This window comes from Dermacentor albipictus, chromosome 5 (genome assembly GCF_038994185.2).
Source record: "Dermacentor albipictus isolate Rhodes 1998 colony chromosome 5, USDA_Dalb.pri_finalv2, whole genome shotgun sequence".
Classification (NCBI taxonomy): Eukaryota; Metazoa; Arthropoda; class Arachnida; order Ixodida; family Ixodidae; genus Dermacentor; species Dermacentor albipictus.
In genome coordinates, this window is record NC_091825.1 from 148,225,681 (window position 1) to 148,245,012 (window position 19,332).

Below are 19,332 nucleotides of genomic sequence, written 5' to 3' on the forward strand. Positions count from 1 at the left end.
ACCATAGCCACTGAGCAACCATGGCGGGTGACAGAATCAATGTATCTTAATACAAAGAATGCCAAGTAGGCATCATAAATCTAAAAGTCTACGAACCCCTTGTCCATCATTGCATCTCCCCTATTTTGATGCTGAAGGATGGATGAGAAGGACAAATATATTTTTTGTGTGTTCATTTAACTATGAAACATGAATAAATTCACACTTTTTCGGCACATTTCAGAACGCAGCTACGGTAAAAGCTAATTATAACAGTCACATGCAACAGAAAAATACCTGCATTGTAATCTGTGATTGTTACATTAAAGGGCCCTGAACCGCTTTTTATCGAAGTCGATAAATGCATTTGTAGTTACCAAAGACTATTTCAGAAGTACTTCGCCACAAAAACTAATTCGATGCGTTCAGCAGTTATTGGCAATCAAAGGTCCTGTTCGCAATGCTTCCGCTTCTTCTTCGTGACTTGCACTGCGAGGGCTACGGCAGAGCAGGGCATGCCCACAACACTCCACCTACCGAACATCACCGTGGCACGAAGTTCAAGCTTAAATGTTCATGGAGCGCCACTATTTCCGATTTCGGAGCCTATGGTGCAGCAGACACGGTAGTCCTCAGTGAAATGCAGTGCGGTCAGCCAGCAGACTCGTTGCAGCATTCTGTGGCGACTGCAATATCTACGCTACATGCAACTGCAGTGCATATGCGCAGCGTTCGCTTTGTACACAACAGGGCTTGAATACGCACTCGTGCTCATATGCTCCAGGCCATGCTTTGTGGTGCAGACTGGCTTTATCCTGACCAAAGGAAAATAGCCACATCCAACTTGTATATGTTGAAGTGCTATCACTAGCTCAATGCGAAGCGAAGTCTGCCACAGCACCAAACCAGGAGCAGTCAGCAGCGGGCACACACTGGCAAATGTGTGTGTGGTCCGATCTTAAGTTTTGCATGGTACAAGGCTAGTTGAGTGTTTAAAACTAGTCCAAATTTGCGAGACTCGAGGGTTATGACACCGATAAGTAGAGTGGTCGAAGTTTGATTCCTATGCAGGCAGCCGCGGCTCAGCGTGAGCCAACGAGAGTTGGCTTCTTCCGGAAGTCTCTAATTCTTATCGAAATTTGGAAAGCAGATTTTCACTTACTTCGGCCTGTTTATTAAACTGTGTCAATAAATATACACAAAAACAGTAGGAGGAAGACCACTACTCCAGACACCCATCTTGGTTGATGTGAGCTATTGGGCCAATAGCAGCTGTGTATGAGAACCTGCTATATTACGAAATAAAGCAGCCCAAAAAGAGTGAGGAGAGGGCTTCTGTGCGTTTGAGAAAAAGGTAACTTCGCGCTCCACTTGCGAGCTCCACCTGCCTCGTATGACTGCAAAATTTGACTGAGATGTTCACAGCAGCGTGTGCTATCTGCAGACTGTGTTTTTTCACCAAGCCCGAGGGGTGGCTCAGGACCCCTTTAACTATTTTTAAACATTTCAGTGCTTTGCTTGTTGTGACACTTAAAATAGATTAACAGGTAAGACAAAATCATAGATGTTCTGAGCCATTGTTTTTACCCTTCTACGCCTCTTTCTCAAAGGGTCTGGCTAGCCACATTCACTGTTGCAAGACGGGTGCCTGACACACTGTAATCAAAAAGCACTGTCCCAATGGACCTGATGTCTGATCAGAAGGATCGATGTGCAAGCTTAGGGTAACAACCACACTCTGTTTCATACATAGCAGGTAACGATGCAGAAGCCAAACAAGTGCTAATGCAGTCATAAAAGCCCGACTCCCCGACTTTCACAGTGCAGTTATTTTTGATCAGTGACACTTTCTGCAGAATAATTACCTGCTTTGTATAGTTACAACTACAACTTGTAGACGCCAGTTTACTTCAAGCCACCTATTATTTGTGTACTTTTGTGCTTCCAGTATGTGACATACTACTTATTGCGCCTACCATGCCTGCTGGTCGCAGCTACACGTCACTCCGCTCATTCAGTGGTAAATAGGTTCAGGTCTGCGACGCTTTCCATGTAAATATAAGTACAGTGAAACCTCAATATAGTAAACATAGATACATGAATTATTGGATTTAACGAACTAAATATAAAACGTTTCTTGCTGACATCAGTGGGCAGCTAAGTATGCTTATAATGAATATTAAATAATATAACGAGATTAAACTGTATGTCATAAATTGCACAACGCATACCCAAACATTTATTTCATATGCAAGACACTATTCTGTGGCTGCGAAAGTGAGCAGTGAGAGAAGTCTCTCTACCTTTCATAGTGTTGCCTGCTATGCATAGCATAGTAAACATTTCACAGGTAGCATGATCATGGTGATGACGATCAGTAATGGCAGCACATCTGAATTGGGGTGGCAACAACTAGACACTTTGCCTGCGTGAGCGAATTAAGCTTTACTGTATATACTGTAATTTAGCCCTCAGCCAGTCACTGCTTTATGTTGTAAAGTCACCTATGGCTGTGATGATCCTGTTTCTATCTCTTGTGTTTTTTCCACCAATACCCCAATAATTTCTTGCTGATCTCTATTGCTGGCCAGCCTATGCTTCCATCAGCTTCGAACTCCAGCGCACCTGGAAAGTGGATGTTCCATCCAGTTCTGGATGGGTGAATATCTTCAAATGCCCTTTCAATGTGCTCTGTCATCTCCAGATTTTTTTCCTGCAGCAGACACAGGTCTCGACCTATTATGAATATTTGATCCTGTATTTTCTTTTCCTCGGGCAGCCAGCTCAGGCCTCAAAAACCGAGGCACTGCCCTCTTTGTTGTAATACAAATTTTCGTTCCCCATTGTTTTGTTTGCTACCCTCATAAACCTCCACGAAAATTTTAGTTTCAATCCTATGCATCAAATTTGTAATATATATGTCTTTATAATTTTTTTTTCTTCAATGAAGCAAAATGCAGCAAATACTGCCACCTGTAGAAAGTCTGCTTCCAACATAGTACTACACAGGAGTCTCAGCCACATTTACTGCTCATGTTATGCCTCGAATGACAAATTTTTGTGCAAATAATCTGTGCAAGCTTTGAAGCTTTGAAACAAGACATAGAAAAAAAGAAAACCTACTGTTTGATCCTCGGATCCCAAGTTTGTCTTCGGGTGCACCAGAGGTGACACCACCAAAGGCCCTCTCCACAATAAATGCCGTAATCTTGTCTTGTTTTTTCCTCTGCAGAGAAAGACAATATTACACAATGTTTTCATGTTCATATTGGCTAACCCACAATAAAAAAGTAGGATCAGAGCAATGCAACTTTAGTTACATACATACAGAGGCTCTGTGCAAGCAACAAGATTGCAGCTTATCCAAGATCCCTATAACACACAGCCAATACAAAAAGATGCTGTGAATGCCTGGCACTTCTTGCATACTTTCCAGCTGTAAAACCAGGGAATACATACGCTACTTTAGCCAAGTTTGTCCAAGGTGAGCAGCAGTCAGCACCAAACATTATTAATAATTTCGTAATGTTGACTCTGGTAGCTGCAAGCGAGTAAGGCATGATGCTGATTATTCAAAATCTCACTAAGACTACCTGTAGATTATGTTGCATATAATCATGGACAAACTAAGCAGGAACAAGAAATTACAAAGTAGCACACCTTTCGCAGGTAATAACTCAACAGCATGATCTTCCACCACTACTCATCCTGTCAGCAAAGATGGTACATGCCTCACAGTAAGCTCACACATCAAAATCAAGCTGGTATTAGATGTATTTGTGAAAGCAGAAATGAAAAACTGCATTCCATTTGGAACTCTAACTTGTTTATATTTCAATTAAACCCGTAAATACACATACCAATGTGCAATGCAAGCACCAAGGTGCACTGGCAGCATGACAGTGCTGCAGTTTCCTATCAGTTGCTCTATTTCAACATACTGGTTTCTTAAGACACCACTTTCTTGTAAGCTACACAAAATTGCACTTGTATCACTTCTACCAAGCAACAAATGCTGCTCGAATTTGACTTAAGTAAAAGCTGAGTGTAATGACAGGTTCTTGTGAAAATATTGCGCACCCAAGGGCAACCTTGGTGTGAATAACAAACAGAGCTATTTATACACAACATGCAATTTTTCCACACTAATCTCTCACGATAGAAAGTAACCAATATTTACAACACAGGCGCACTTGGATGAAAACATCGTTGTAGCATGTAGGAACGAATCAGCAGCATGTGATCAAAGTTATAGAGTAGCTCTAAGTATTTTAATGTTCCGCCCGTCAACTGTTACATGAGCAACCTCCAGATGGTGCCACCACAACGTGGCACACACCCTTCTAAACGACCCGCTCCTGGGCTTCTTGTCAAGCAGACTAGGCCTCGTGGCCCCCGAAGCAAGACACTTATGGCAATGTAACCTCAATAAACGTGTCTCTTTGAAATCCTGTGTCTTCCATACGAGCAATCAACATGGTGTCAGAAGTGAAGACAAACCGCTGATGAGACCAGTGAGCGAAGCAACCAAGCAGCGTGGACAGGCTACCGCCACCACCAAAATTCAAAGCCGAGAGCAACGCCACAGAACAATGGTGTACATTCAAACAAGCATTCATGCTCTACCTGAAAGCGACCGATGCTGCTGATGCATCCTCAGAAAGGAAGCTGCCCTTCTCACGGTTGGAGGACCAAATCTCCTTGATGTGTACAACACACTCAGCTTTGGAGAACCAACTCTGGCACAACCGCACCCAAAATTTGACTTCAAGCACGTGATAGAACTGTTTGACACGCATTTCTTGCCAAGGCAAAATGAAGTCTACTCCCCTTACATCTTCCGCACCTGAGTCCAACTTTATGATGAAAGCTTCGACAGTTTCCTGACAGATCTGAAGCTGAAGACTAGAGACTGCAACTTTGGGTTAGAAAAGGAGAAGATGATACGTGACCAGATTATTTGCAGAACAAAAAATAAAGGAGCTTGTGCTGATATTTTGAAGCTGGAAGACCCTTCACTGGATAAAGTTATCAAGGTATGCCTCACGCACAAAACAATGAAGCAACAAATGAAGGTTTTCAAAGAAGCAGCCACACCTCCCGAAGATGTGCATGCTGTCAGGAAAGAATAAATGCCGCATTGCAACTGCAGAGGTTAACAAAGGGAAGCACCCAGCAGCGAGGAGAACAGTGTGAACATTCAGTTACTGTGGAGGAATTCAAGGAACCTCAAGGAACACACGTCTGGTGTGGAATCAAATATGTAATAACTGCAAAATCTCAACCACTTCGCAAGTGTGTGCAGGAGTAATAAAGACTGTCACCAGCTTGAAGCCTCAATATGATGACTCTGATGCTACACCTTATGATTCGAAAAGGCAGAGCAAACCCATTGTTCGCAACGTTAGATGTCAATGGAAGGAAAGTGAAGTTTCAGGTTGACAGTGGAGCTGCAGTTAACATCATCACAGAGAAGAGCGTCACATCACATCAGATAAAGCCGACATCAACGAGTCTTTACATGTGGAACAGTGCAAAGGTGATACCGATAGGCAAGACAAACTTGAGTGTGATCGCTCCAGATGGACACCAGCATGCTGCAAGCAGTGTTTATCGTTGTGCGAGGTGACCTCACAGCACTTATAGGATGGTATACAGCTGAGGCCATGGGACTCATTATGATGGACTATAATCTCGTTGCCAGTGTCTGTGAGAAACACACAAAGGCTCGACGAATCACATCTTCCACACAAGTAACCAGCTGTCTTTAAGCAATCCTTAGGCTCGCTGCCTGGGAAAGTAAATCTTGTAACAAAGCCATCAGTTTGTCCAAAAGCAGTCACAAACCTCCGCATCCCTGTCAGCATCAAGCCACAACTCGAAAAAACACTCAGACACATAGGGAAACGCGGAATAATAGAGAGTGTCAGTGAATCTACTCCATGGGCCAGCCGAATGGCCATCACCACAAAGAAAAAGAAAAACGGTGAAATGAGAATCTGCATTGATCCACAAGCCCTGAACATTGTTGTGGAACATGAATGACAAGCGCTACTTGTTCTGAATGACATTTTGCCAGAGGTTGCAAAGGCTAAGATCGTCTCAAAGTTTGACCTATGCAACAAATACTGGCAGCGCATCCTGGATGAAGAATCTAGTCTTCTAACTGCATTCCTGACACCAATGGGACGTTTCAAATGGCTCCACCTCCCATTGGGTCTGGCAGTGAGTAGTGAAATCTTTCATAAAAGGCTTCAAACAGCCCTCGAGGGACTCAAAGATGTGCAGTGCATAGTGGACCAACGAGGCTTGATGATCAACGTGACTTGACACGCGGCTGGTTGGCCTTTATTATAGCACTTCAGCATAATGACGTGGAAGAGCTTACTGGAACTACCTACTTCCAACCAATAATATTGGTCTTTCTTTTCCCCAGCAGGTTATTTGCAGACCGCATAAAAAGACACATGGAACTAAATTACTGTGAAGTATATTAAAATGAGCAGAAAAGGTTTTTCAACACAACATTTTTAGCTTGCATTTAATTCGGCCATGAAATCGAAAAATATGGTGGTAAGCAATAGGTGGACGCTGACGCCACCCCTTTCATGTATTCTTTTGGCATGCTGGGAACACTTTTCGGGAATAAAATTTTCGGTTCCATGCAACTTGAATATTCCTACGACACAGAGGCACACACACACATACATATATATATATGTATATATATATATATATATATATATATATATATATATATATATATATATATATATATATATATATATATATATATATATATATATATATATATATATATATATATATATATATATACACACACACACACACACACACACACACGTCAAGAGGATGTGCATGTTTGATTTCCTGTGGAATCACTCAGTGACAACATCACTTGTCAAAGGTTTGCAGTTGAGACATACGTACATCCACTCCTTCCACTTTGACCTTGGCAAAAACAGTCATAATATCAGCAAAGCCACCGTTGCTGATGTAGATCTTGCTACCATTTAGATAGTAAGTCTTTTTGTCATGGCTCGGCGTCGCTGAGAGTTGAATAGACGCTGCGTCGCTACCACTGCATAAACGAGAAAAAGGGATCTCTCTTTAGGCAACTTCTAGAATGACAAAGGTTTGGTGTACTACCCGTTGAAATTTCACGGAAGAAAGTTCGCTCTAACAAAACATACACAACATAACAATAACATAATGCTACCGATGATTCTGCTGGCAGGGTTTTCTTTCTTTGGAAGCAATAAATAAAACAAATGCAATGGTTTCTAATGAAAGCAACAGTATTAAAGAAAGGAGACAACAGAGCATGAACACATAATTAGAACATAGAGAAAAGTTGTATACGAAGTTACAAAAACATTATCGGGCTATGGCATCACATTCCAGGGCATTAAACATACTGGGACACAGAAAAATGGAAGACACAGCAGACCCCTTAGTCAGACAGGCATACTTGGGCAAACAAATGAAACATGATAATCAGAGCGCGCAGCTTCAGGTCAACTACACACTCTATGATGACGTGGTCAAAAATTTGCCATTCAAGCCTAGTTAGTTTATGGGCATAAGCATGAGCTTGTGCCATCTACATGCAATTTTCGATCATGTCCCAATGTGTACTTTACCATGGCACAGAAAAAACACTGAAGGTTGTACATTTGTCTTCTCGTGTTTCATTCGTTGTGTACTGCCCATGCATAGTGAAGGCAGCGACAAAATATTGTTCAGTAATGAGAGGAATCAACAGCAGACAAATGCACCTACTTAGCTGGAGTGTTCATATTGTTCACTACTTGAACAAGAATGTGAGCATCTGAAGGATAAGAAAGCTTATACAGCGCAGTCCACTGTCAAAGCGAGCATGTGAGTGCAGTGGATGTGCAAAATTTTCATTCTGGCAAGTGTACCATCACCTCGCTTTGCAGCAAATGGCTTGTGTTTGTCAGTGCTGGAACCTTTCAACACACCTATACAGTGCATTGACATAGCTACAGCTGGCACTTTCAGCTAGAACGAAAAACCGAGAGCCACACAGTATAGTGTTCCCTTTAAAAGTGGAACACACAGTATATTTACCAGTTCTTGTGCTAACAACATTTACAATATATGCACAGAACTGGAAAATGAATACAGAGGCTATATATATATATATACTGTTGGTACACGCTAGTTTAACCAATGATGGGTACAATCTAAGACAAAGAAAGCACCTGTTCTGTCCAGCCTCCTAGCCTCAGCTTTGTCCTTATCATTCATTATGTGAGCTCATCATTATATAGTGGCTATAAAACAGAAGCCTCCTTCTATTTTGATCAGAAAAAAATGTGCCGTGTGGTCCTGCACAGAATTCTGGCTGCCTTTTCTGCATGCAATTGTACAAGAAAATAAGAGTGTACTGAGGTGTCTGTAATAATACGCACAAAATGTACCAAGAAAATTCGCCAACCTTGTAGGTTCAGTCAGACAAAATGCTGCTACGTGCTCGCCTGTTGCCAGCTTTGGCAGATACTTTCTCCTCTGTTCTTCATTCCCACACAAAAGAATTCCCTGCAAGGCAACCATAGAAATAATAGATGTTACAAGAAAAAACAACCATACCATAACATGCTTGTTTGTAGTATTACATGCAGGAACACAGAGTCTCAGTTTACTTACGATCACCATCAGCAGAAGCCTCTCCAAATCATACTGTTATGCCAAAGGTGCTAAAATAACTAACTAGCTAGCTAGCTAGTTTGCTAGCTAACTAACTAATTAACTAATTAATAAACAACTGATATTGTTTCAAAAGCGAGACTTTCAGCCTGTGCAAGTGGCACTCTTACCAACTGTGAGAAGAATAAAGGGAACCAAAGGCTCCAATTTTGTTACTAAGAACCAAACGAAGTAAACAAATAATTAAGCCCGGGAAAGCAATGGGGAAATGAACTAAGTCAAATCTCGATAATTAGAACTCGAAGGGGCCCGAAAATTTGTTCAAATTAAAGGAAGTTAAGTTTAAAAAAAGGACATATTCTTGAAGTGTTTGTGTACCCCATCAAGATGCACGAACTGTGCGAGTCGTGAAATATCGCGGCGTGCAAGCACACAGCGAGCGGGGACCATGAAAGTGCCCACGCTGGCCAACGCTCGCTTCCCAATAACGGCAGAAAACGAAACTTCAAGGAGCAAGCTGGCGCCATGCCAGCGAGGCTGATGGCACCGGCACGGAGGCGCGCGTGCATGGAGAACGTCGAAGGTGAGGGTGTTACGAGGAAGCTAAGAGGGAGGGCGGGAGGGAAGCGGTTTTGCTTTTCTGCCAGCTTGATAGATGGCACTAATTACCTCTGCCACCTAAGACTGCCACCGAAGCAGCGGAGTTGCCGAGGCCATACCGGGCCTCTGCCGCTGCTTCCCTCTGCGTGCTCACGTGCTTTTTGCTTCGTCTGCTGACAGATCGGCGCTGTGTTTACATTCTTCATCCTGCATTTTAACGCGAGTAAGGTCTCATCAAGATGACAAAGTCATTTTTACTGATTATAATCTTGTTGGTGCGCTCCCGTTTGTTGCGGCGTTGCCGCATTCAAAAGACAAGAAAAGTGAGGTACTGGGTGTCGCCTTCACGTCCTTGTATTCAGGGTCTGTCCTGTCGTACAGAATCGTATATGACACACTGTCTCCAACAACCTTTTTATCGGGTGCCTCGGTTTAGACTCGTCATAGAAAAAGCAAGCGCGAGCAGACAATAGTGTGAAACAGGCGGACCGGCTGAACCAGACGCGAGTGTGAATAGAGCGGTCGGGCGAGTCCGCATGACACCAGTTTACCGCGCGTATGTTGCTGTAGGGGCTAGTAGGGGCGACGGTCGACGGGGCACGTGGTGGTGCCGCGAAGCCATCCGCATTATCGGGCACTTCATAAAAATCGGGCGCCCGGACAATCAGTCGTTGACTGTACACCGGCAACTCCTCCAGCCGACAACACATCGTCAAAGACAACTTGTTAGGATTCCTCTCTTTTACTCGAGCCAGCAGTAGGGCGTCTTTCGTTCCCTTTCAACAAAATGACAGCTAATTTTCCTTGATTGAAGCACAAATTCCCTGAGCTTTCCCCCGAGTTTTTCCAGACTATTCAAAATCCCTGAGAATTCCCAGTTTTCCCGGGTGGTAGACAACCTATAGACACCGTCAGGTTATTGTAGCCGTTCGATTTGATTGTTATACCCAGGACCTGGAGGGAGTCCACCCTAGGGATGACACCGACTTCACTTGTCCGTGGAGTGGTGTCAACGTCCTCTAGCGGCTTGCAACCCTTCATTTTGAGCCCCCTTCGTCTGGGTCTATAAAGGTGAAGCTCTGATTTCCTCAGTGAACACTGAAGACCCACACACTGGAGGAATCTATATTATGCAAAGCATTTTGCAGGTACCTGACTATCCAGCATTGTCTGGGTTTCCACAAACCGTTGCCAGATGTACCAACGTGTTCGTGTAAATTGAGTAGCTGTGTGCAGCATGAAGATGAACACGTCGAAGACAATTGTACGGCAGCAAAGCCACATCTATGCCAGCTGTTTGATGCAAGCTTATGGCATGACGACTGTTGAGTCCTACAGGGGTAGTGGTCAAGCATAAGCGAGAGAAACCTGAATTGTAATGTTATCAGCAACTCCATGTTATACAATCGTACGTACCTAGGGCTATGTCATGTGGTGCATGTTAAAACGCCGATTCCATTTGTACTCCAGCAAAGAAATGTTAAAACATGATTAACTTGGGTGATTGTGAAGTTGGTACAACATTGCAGTTTCTACGTAGCAAATACTGCTATGAGGACAGTGCTGGGGAAATTGGGCCGGTCCTGGAGATACAGCAGTCTGACATGGTGCCTCACAGCATGCGCTGTAACAAGGAAAAGTGCATTGGACTGCTGTGCTTCCTGGCAGCGTTCGATTCCACCATTGGTCACACATTATTTTTCTTTTCTTTTTTATTAAAGTGAGGTGAGACAGGAACCTACCTACCTACCTACCTACAAGAAAGTGCCAAGAATGAGGTAAGGAATGCTTCGCATTAACAACTGATACTCTTTCAAACATGGCCTTTAAATAAGTGAACTCCAGCTGACTGCATAGAAACTGCATGCACATGGTAAGAGTGCCAAATGCCTAAGACAGCAGCAACAGCTGTGGATGACAGTGTCAAGCAAGGCAAAGTACTAGAAAACAACATGTGGCACTGCCTTGCAGCATTTAGTGAAGGAGTCAAATGAGAGGAGGCATCATCAGTGTGGAGCATGTAAATCAGTCATCTGCATAGATGTGTCTAGCAACACACTAGAGCACATACTACAAGTGTGCTAATCCAAATGTGTTGAACTGTTGGTTCTCCGTACATTTGCTCCCATTTCACAGCAGACAATGACCAAAGCACAGGAAAAACAGTTCACAGACCTTAATGCCTATAGAATTGTGTGCAGCCAGAGTGACCCCCAGGGATGCATCTTTTCCAGTGACTTCACAGATCCTTGCATACTCCGTAGCTGTCAGCCCAAGACCTCCTAGAAGAATAGCAAAACACGTAAGCATTTACAGTGATTTTGAGCAGCCTACTTATAATATGACCCTGGACTGAAAATTTAGAATAACAAAAAGAAGTATGACCAGAATGTGACAGGCGTAGGAAGTCTCATGAGGGGATCAATCAACAAATGGTTATTAACGCAACTGACTGATGTCACTCTCAAAACCATGAGTATTACCAGCATGGTTTGCAATATTTTTCATAATGTGAGTGACAAGTAAAAGCAAATATTTTTGAATAAAGGGAACTTCAGGGAGCCATCACAATATGCAGACACAAATCCCACACATAAAATACATTAATTCCATCAAGTTGAGGCACACCTCTAAAACTCAACTGCTGATAGTAACACTGAAAATAATTTAAAAGAAGGCTCGGGTTACAGTTCAAACTCCATCTAACAAGACCCGACTTTACCAATTTGCCGATCTAACGAAGAAATTTCCATTCCCCACCAAGTACCCATGAGGTTCAATGCTGTCATCAACCCAGATCAATGAAACTAGTTTGCATGTACCCGATTTAATGCAGCTTTTCCAGAAATAAATGAGTAAAAAAAGCTGTGATTTATTTCTAATTTTGACACACGGGTTTTTCTTCGAGTGTGTGCTCTAATGCTATCACATTAACGGACCCCTCACCAGGCCCCATAGCAAATTTTGGTTATATGCTGGAAGTTGTTATGTGTCCTCTAGGGAGCGTTCTGGCGCAAGAATCTTTCAAATCAGCTCATTAATAGCCGAGATAGAAATATTTAAGCGCTGCGAACCCATGATTTCAGCAGGCAGGTTCCACTGCCAAGCAAGGCGCTCTCTCCACTCACCCCGTCTAGCCTACACAAAAGAAATTCCCTCCCTGCGTTCTCCCATACTGGACCTCGAGGATCGTGTGACGCACACATCACAGGCCCCGCCTTCATTTTTTCTTGTTCCTCCTCACTTTTCTTTTTGGCGCTACGCACTTCCACCGACGGCGTTGCATGCAAGCTGTTGTCTCGTTCGCACAGCACGCGATTTTGCGTGCTGTGCACAAGGAACCATGACTAGCGGTATAATTCAGTGCTACACAAATACCGAGGCAGAACAAGTGGATCGCAGAGCGTGATCACACGCTAGAGCACAGTAGAAAATGGCAACACGACCGGGGGAACAAGCAGACGAAGTGGAAGTACATCTCTCTTGCTTCGGTGCGAAATAAAACAAAAAACACGCAGGCATTCTGTTTGTGTGTTTCATTATTTCTCTAAACTTCAATTTGTTAATTCAAGCAACAGATCGCACAGATAACAGATGTTGTCTTGTATAATTCTCGAAGTCACGTGTCACCACGAGCGACGTCACACTGCACACAGGATTACGTAGGCGCGGGGCCACGATTACGTCACCATCCGGCTTGGAGTGCGGCGGCCGCGAACGAAGAGGAAAACGGCGTTCGGATTGAAATTTCAGATCTTTCGATAGCAATGTAATAATTTGCAGACACGATTGTTATCATGCAATGTGTACTGTGCACTTGTCAGCTCAAAATGGCTAGACCTGGTGAGGGGCCCTTTAAAACCTCTAGGCACCCTAGGCCCGGCCCTAGCTTTATTTTGACGAGGCTGTATGCCGCGCTCATGCATGAAACAATGAATACAGCAATCACTTGTGTTCTTACATACCAGATGGCGCTATGGGCGACGGTAGTTGGGCCACCCTCACTGACTCTTTACATGCGCAGGCATTGGTTAGTGGCAAATACAATGCCGCGGTACCTTTTGGGTGTTGCTATGTAACAATTTTAAATTTTAAAGGCCCCAAAAATTCCTTACTTGATTTTTCGAACTACCTGATTTAACTAATTCGGGCGTGGTCATCAGTTTGTTAAATCAAGTTTTAACTGTATCATAATATACTGTTGTCTTTAATGTCTCCAAATAGACAAGAAAAAAGACAGAGTTGCCCATAAAGTTTTCATAGGTTGTCCCACGTATATTTCTTCTCTAAATGCATTTGTTTGCACCACAGCAGCAAGTGGATTAGATCTCATGAAACCCATCGCTAGCTTTAATTGACAGAAACTGTTGGGCTATATATAACATTTCAAAGTTGTACAGCATCTTATGAGACATACTAGCGAAGTGCTCTGGATTAACCTTGACCAATTAGGGTTCTTAAACCTGCACTCAAGTGTATTCCAGTCCTCTTGGTGTGTGGCCAACACCGTTTGGATTTGATTTGTATACCGCACCCCCCCCCCCCCCTTCCCCCATTTGGATGGTAGAAAGCATTGTCACTACAGATACATTTTTTGTATCTGATAGATGTATGCTGCTAACCTGCAAGTATTGCAGTGTTCTGCTATGTCCATCAGAAGAAAAATGTCGTGTTCCTGAATTGTTATGAAAAAGGTGTAATTCACTTGGATTACAGGTTTGATTTTATTTATTTGCACAATTGTGTTATGGTGCAAATATTTAAATTAATGTTGGTATGTTGTGCCTTAATTTTCTGTTTCTGGAAAGGTTGATCAACCTAGCTGGCCAAGATTAACAGAAGTCAACAATAAGGCAAAGATATCAGTGCAATACAATTAATTAAAAGCAAGGCGCTGCCTTACCGTATTCTGTTGGAACTTGTAACCCAAACAGTCCTAGAGCCTTTAGGCCATCCAAAATTTCCTTTGGTATGTTCTTTTCCCTGTCTATTTTGGCAGTGTCCACTGAAACGGGAGAGTTGTGGTCAGCAACGTCAGGACTGACAATGCGCATGAATTGATTGAGCTCACCATTTGCATCATAGAACCTCCGCACCGCATCTGCCATAGCCTCTAGTTCCTCAAGCTTCTCTCGAGAAAGCACCTCTGGGTACGCCAGCATAGCCTGCAAGTCCAAAAGTAAGGAACTATGTCGTAGAGCTGAACGTTGATATATAAAAGCTTATGCTTCAAATTCTACACCACGAACGCTCTCCTTTAATCACTTCTTCACAAACTTTACCATAACAAATAGCTGCATCCGAGCTGTTCACCCCCACTGTCATTCATCCTTCTGCAGTACAGTCACCAAACAAAATTAAGCTGCCATTATGTCATACATCACCTTATACAAGCTCACAGATAAAATGGAATGAACCCTCATAAACATAGCCATGGAAACTGATGCGACAACGTTTAAAAATCTTGTACGCCTGTGCTGTGCCTGAGCGTCTTATCCTCCATGACTTTATTATATTTTTTTTTATACAAAAAGCTTGGCTCTGCAAGCTGTAGCTTTTGTCTTTCCTTTTATTTTATTTATTTTTCGTTCATACTGTGAACAGTAAGTTTTGTGTGTAAGCAATGTGCTAGCTTGTTTCCACTTTGTTGTGTAGCTATTGCCGTTACACTCACTGTTTTGCACTATTTTTTGTTGCACGATTTATGCTTCTCTAAGCTTTTTCCTTCGACAATATATTTATTTATGAAAAGTTATGCTACATTATGTCGAGTTGTGCTTGTGTAATGTGTGTGCCTCCTAGGTAATAATCTCCTTGTGATGGGCTTTGGGGGCATTTCAAGTAATAGTGAATAAAAAGCAGGACATCGCTGAATTTTGATGATAGCAAACCATGCAGGCTCACTTGTAGCAATAGGCAAACACATGAAAAAAATTAGTTTCACCCATAACACAAAGCAGTGATACGATAGCTGGCGAAATATAACGTGCAGCAAGCTACACACTGTTTCATGCGGTGTTTGTCGGAGTGAACACTTGCATGTGTGAGTGAGGCAATTTTCTTTCAGAAGTAAAAAAAGTGTGAGTTTTATTATTCTGTGAAATTCGTGCCTCCCCTAAGCGAAGTGGAAAAGCAGCATTTATTTATTTATTTATTACCTATCTGGATATAGCCACAGGTTTCTACTAAAAACCCTTAAACTTATTATTGCTGGATTTGTTTGGCATTTATTAAATTTATATTTGGGTTACCCCATGAACAGGGCTCGCACTGTCCTTATCATTAAATATAAAAGAATAAAACTTAATGACTGCCTCTGCAACTGGGAAGGTGACATGCTAGAACACAAAGACGGCACGGATGTCAGCTCTATCTAGTACAGAGATGTAAAGCAAGTGTTAGCTAATCACGGCAGCTGCTGCTGCTGCTATCGCACTTTCCAGGATTAGTATTCTCTATGCTGTAGTGTTGGCAGAGTAGATGAATGGTAGAATCCTGAACAGCCAATCTGTTGGTGATAAGTTCAGATTCTTGTGGCACATTAAATTTTCCTTTCCTTTCTTTCTTGCTAATTTTCTCGCAAATGATTTTAAGATTCCAGCAATTAATGGCAGTGGACATCAAAAGGACCAGTGGGGTGAGCCCACAACAGCCATAAAGAGTCGAATAAAGGTGAACAAGTCCTGAATTTGCCACATATAAAAAAACAGTTGACCCTCATTATAATGAAGTTGTACATGGCAGAAATATACCTTCACTGTATATTCTATATTCCTTGTAAGTCTACAGGCTGATATCGGCAAAATAAAAAAGAAGGGGTGATGGGGTCTATGTGGTACAAACGCAAGCATACTCCTCATACGATCCAGATAACTGTCTGCTGCTAATATGGATGCCCTATTGAGCACTTGCCATGCTTATATGTGGCTTGTGAACAACGCTAAATTAAGCTCACTTTTCACTGCCGTTGATATGCAACTCTGCACTCGGTGCGATCAGATGGGATTGGCACATTGGCTTGTCGGCTGCTGGCTAGCCTAGCCAAGCTGTTGGTCAAAATGTGTGCACATTCTGTCTTGAATGTGCCATTTCAAGTTGTTCTTGCCAAGTATTTAAAATTTTTGCACCCACAGTACACACCTTGACCTGTTGGGCAAACAAATATTCGTTTCACTATAACTTAATATTGTTTCAGATATAGCATTTTCGGTTTCATTACATCAGTCACTCACAGAAACAGAACAGTGTCAACAAAATTTTAGGTTTACTTAAATGATGAAGCAGCCCTTTTGAAATATACAGGTTCACACACACATAAAGAAGGAAATACAGAGACAGTGGTGTACGTCCCTTTCATGTGTGCATGAAGATGTCTATTTCAAGAGAGCTGTCTCATCGATATCATGGCTGACCAACTAGCCTATTGGTACCTATTACTTCATTAAATCCGATCCTGAACCGTTGCTATTGGTTTAGATAGCATAAAGAAAAGGCCTGCCACACATGCCAAAGTGAAAGAAAGAAAGGAAAAGATGGAAACAGAAAAAAAAGAAGAAAAAATTCCACTTCTTGTGTCTATTGGGCGACAAAAAGCATACTTCCCACCATTATATCTTGGTAATCTATGTATTTCGCAAGAACTCTTCCAGTTGGTTTTAGATGGCATCAAGAAAAGGTCTGCTGCCCATGCTGAATTAAAAGAAAAGATACAAAGAGGAATTTAAAAAATTTATTTAACTTTTTAGGTGTCCGTCAAACACACTTCCCACCATTATATCTTGGTAATAAGGTGGCTAAGAATACTAATTTTAAGGAGAGAGTTATTCAATTATTTGCTGAAAATAAACATAAAATAGGGTCATTCCATCTCAAGTGTACTCGGTGTTTTATCGACCATCTGCGATTCTGCTGAAAAAAATCATACTGTTTTACCTCAAAGTGCGAAGTAATTATTCAAGCGATTTTTCTTTTAAAAAAAATTTCTAATGCCCTGAGGACGCTTTGAAGATTGCGCACACAAGTGAAACTATGCCAGGTAGAAAAATTTCTACAAAGTTATTGCTTTGACCTGTTACTGCGAATATTTTTTGAAATAGTCGCCAGACGGTGCTCTTTCGTGACTATTGTCGTTTATTACATTTTGTTTTAATTTACATAATTTTTAGCCGTAAGGAAAAGTCGACAATTGCCCCTTTTTTAATATTTTTTATAAAAGAAAGTAACGTTTCCACGAGGAACATATTCACAATAGGGGCTTGGTATGTGTGTATACTAGATGATAAAAATATTTGTATAAGAAATAAAGCCTAAACTTTTGCTTAATGTTATGGTAAATATGAAAAAAATTACGTTCTGACTCAATTTGTGGCTTCATTTTCGCAATGTAGCGTTCCAAGTAAAAATATGGCATAGTTGGCATCGGATAGTATGCTTTGCTGTCTATCTATGTACAAAGATTCAAAAGATTAAATTTTGTTTTAAGCGAGAAAAAAATGTTTGAATTGCACAATCACAAGGTTGCACGGAGCATCTCTTTGCTTCGCCTTCACTGCATAGCACGTCGGCCGGTGTTTCAGTCTCGCTCATTTTACGCGCTTCTTCTTTTTCTTTTTGAAGATGAGGTCTTTTTTGGCGACTTCAGGTTGATTTGCGGTTCGCGGGGACTGAGTTTCTGGCCATTGTCATCTTGTCATCTTGTCCATTGTCATCACTAGAAGGCCTGCAATTTTATAATCTTACAAGATGACAATGGCCAGAAACTCAGTCCCCGCGAACCGCAAATCAACCTGAAGTCGCCAAAAAAGACCTCATCTTCAAAAAGAAAAAGAAGAAGCGCGTAAAATGAGCGAGACTGAAACACCGGCCGACGTGCTATGCAGTGAAGGCGAAGCAAAGAGATGCTCCGTGCAACCTTGTGATTGTGCAATTCAAACATTTTTTTCTCGCTTAAAACAAAATTTAATCTTTTGAATCTTTGTACATAGATAGACAGCAAAGCATACTATCCGATGCCAACTGTGCCATATTTTTACTTGGAACGCTACATTGCGAAAATGAAGCCACAAATTGAGTCAGAACGTAATTTTTATTATATTTACCATAACATTAAGCAAAAGTTTAGGCTTTATTTCTTATACAAATATTTTTATCATCTAGTATACACACATACCAAGCCCCTATTGTGAATATGTTCCTCGTGGAAACGTTACTTTCTTTTATAAAAAATATTAAAAAAGGGGCAATTGTCGACTTTTCCTTACGGCTAAAAATTATGTAAATTAAAACAAAATGTAATAAACGACAATAGTCACGAAAGAGCACCGTCTGGCGACTATTTCAAAAAATATTCGCAGTAACAGGTCAAAGCAATAACTTTGTAGAAATTTTTCTACCTGGCATAGTTTCACTTGTGTGCGCAATCTTCAAAGCGTCCCGAGGGCATTAGACATTTTTTTTAAAAGAAAAATCGCTTGAATAATTACTTCGCACTTTGAGGTAAAACAGTATGATTTTTTCCAGCAGAATCGCAGATGGTCGATAAAACACCGAGTACACTTGAGATGGAATGACCCAATAATATTTCTTTCTGCTACAGAAAATTGGCTCGTGATAGGTTAAACACGTGACAGGGTCCACTATGAGCTGAACAAATGAGCTGCACAGATATAACTTTTATTTACTCTTCATATATACGTGGATAGCATTACTAGAATTCCATTAACATCAGAGCAATCGTTAGCTTGAACTCTGTACATGTAGCAAAGAGTCCAACAACCTATTTTGTGCACATGTCGCACACTGTGCTTTCTGTCGCATTCGTATTTCTTTATTTTACTGTCATCATTTCTCTCATATGTTTCAAACGTTAAATGACAGGTGGCTGCCCAACAGAAACAAAAAACAGCAGCATTCGTAGCATAGCATCAAGTGCTTGGTGCTGCAGATGGTCTACAAAGTTGACACTGGATACTGCCATATTATGTTGCCTGCAGTCATACAGCACATCGTAACTGCGCAGTTATTTCCTGTTCTAACCTAAGGTAAGGTTGGCAAGAATCG

The 19,332-nt window shown here is 41.8% G+C and overlaps 1 protein-coding gene across 1 annotated transcript in view; it reads right to left on the reverse strand.

Moving 5' to 3' along the window:
* LOC135906213 (complex I assembly factor ACAD9, mitochondrial-like) overlaps nucleotides 1-19,332 on the reverse strand; it is a 42,485-nt gene that overhangs the window by 21,319 nt on the left and 1,834 nt on the right. The window contains exons 2-7 of the mRNA XM_065437479.2: nucleotides 14,345-14,438; nucleotides 14,177-14,278; nucleotides 11,449-11,555; nucleotides 8,465-8,565; nucleotides 6,931-7,081; nucleotides 3,103-3,205 (exon numbers count right to left, since the gene is read on the reverse strand). Of these exons, the coding sequence (XP_065293551.1) occupies nucleotides 3,103-3,205; nucleotides 6,931-7,081; nucleotides 8,465-8,565; nucleotides 11,449-11,555; nucleotides 14,177-14,278; nucleotides 14,345-14,438 (658 nt within the window). The remainder of the gene's footprint in view (nucleotides 1-3,102; nucleotides 3,206-6,930; nucleotides 7,082-8,464; nucleotides 8,566-11,448; nucleotides 11,556-14,176; nucleotides 14,279-14,344; nucleotides 14,439-19,332) is intronic.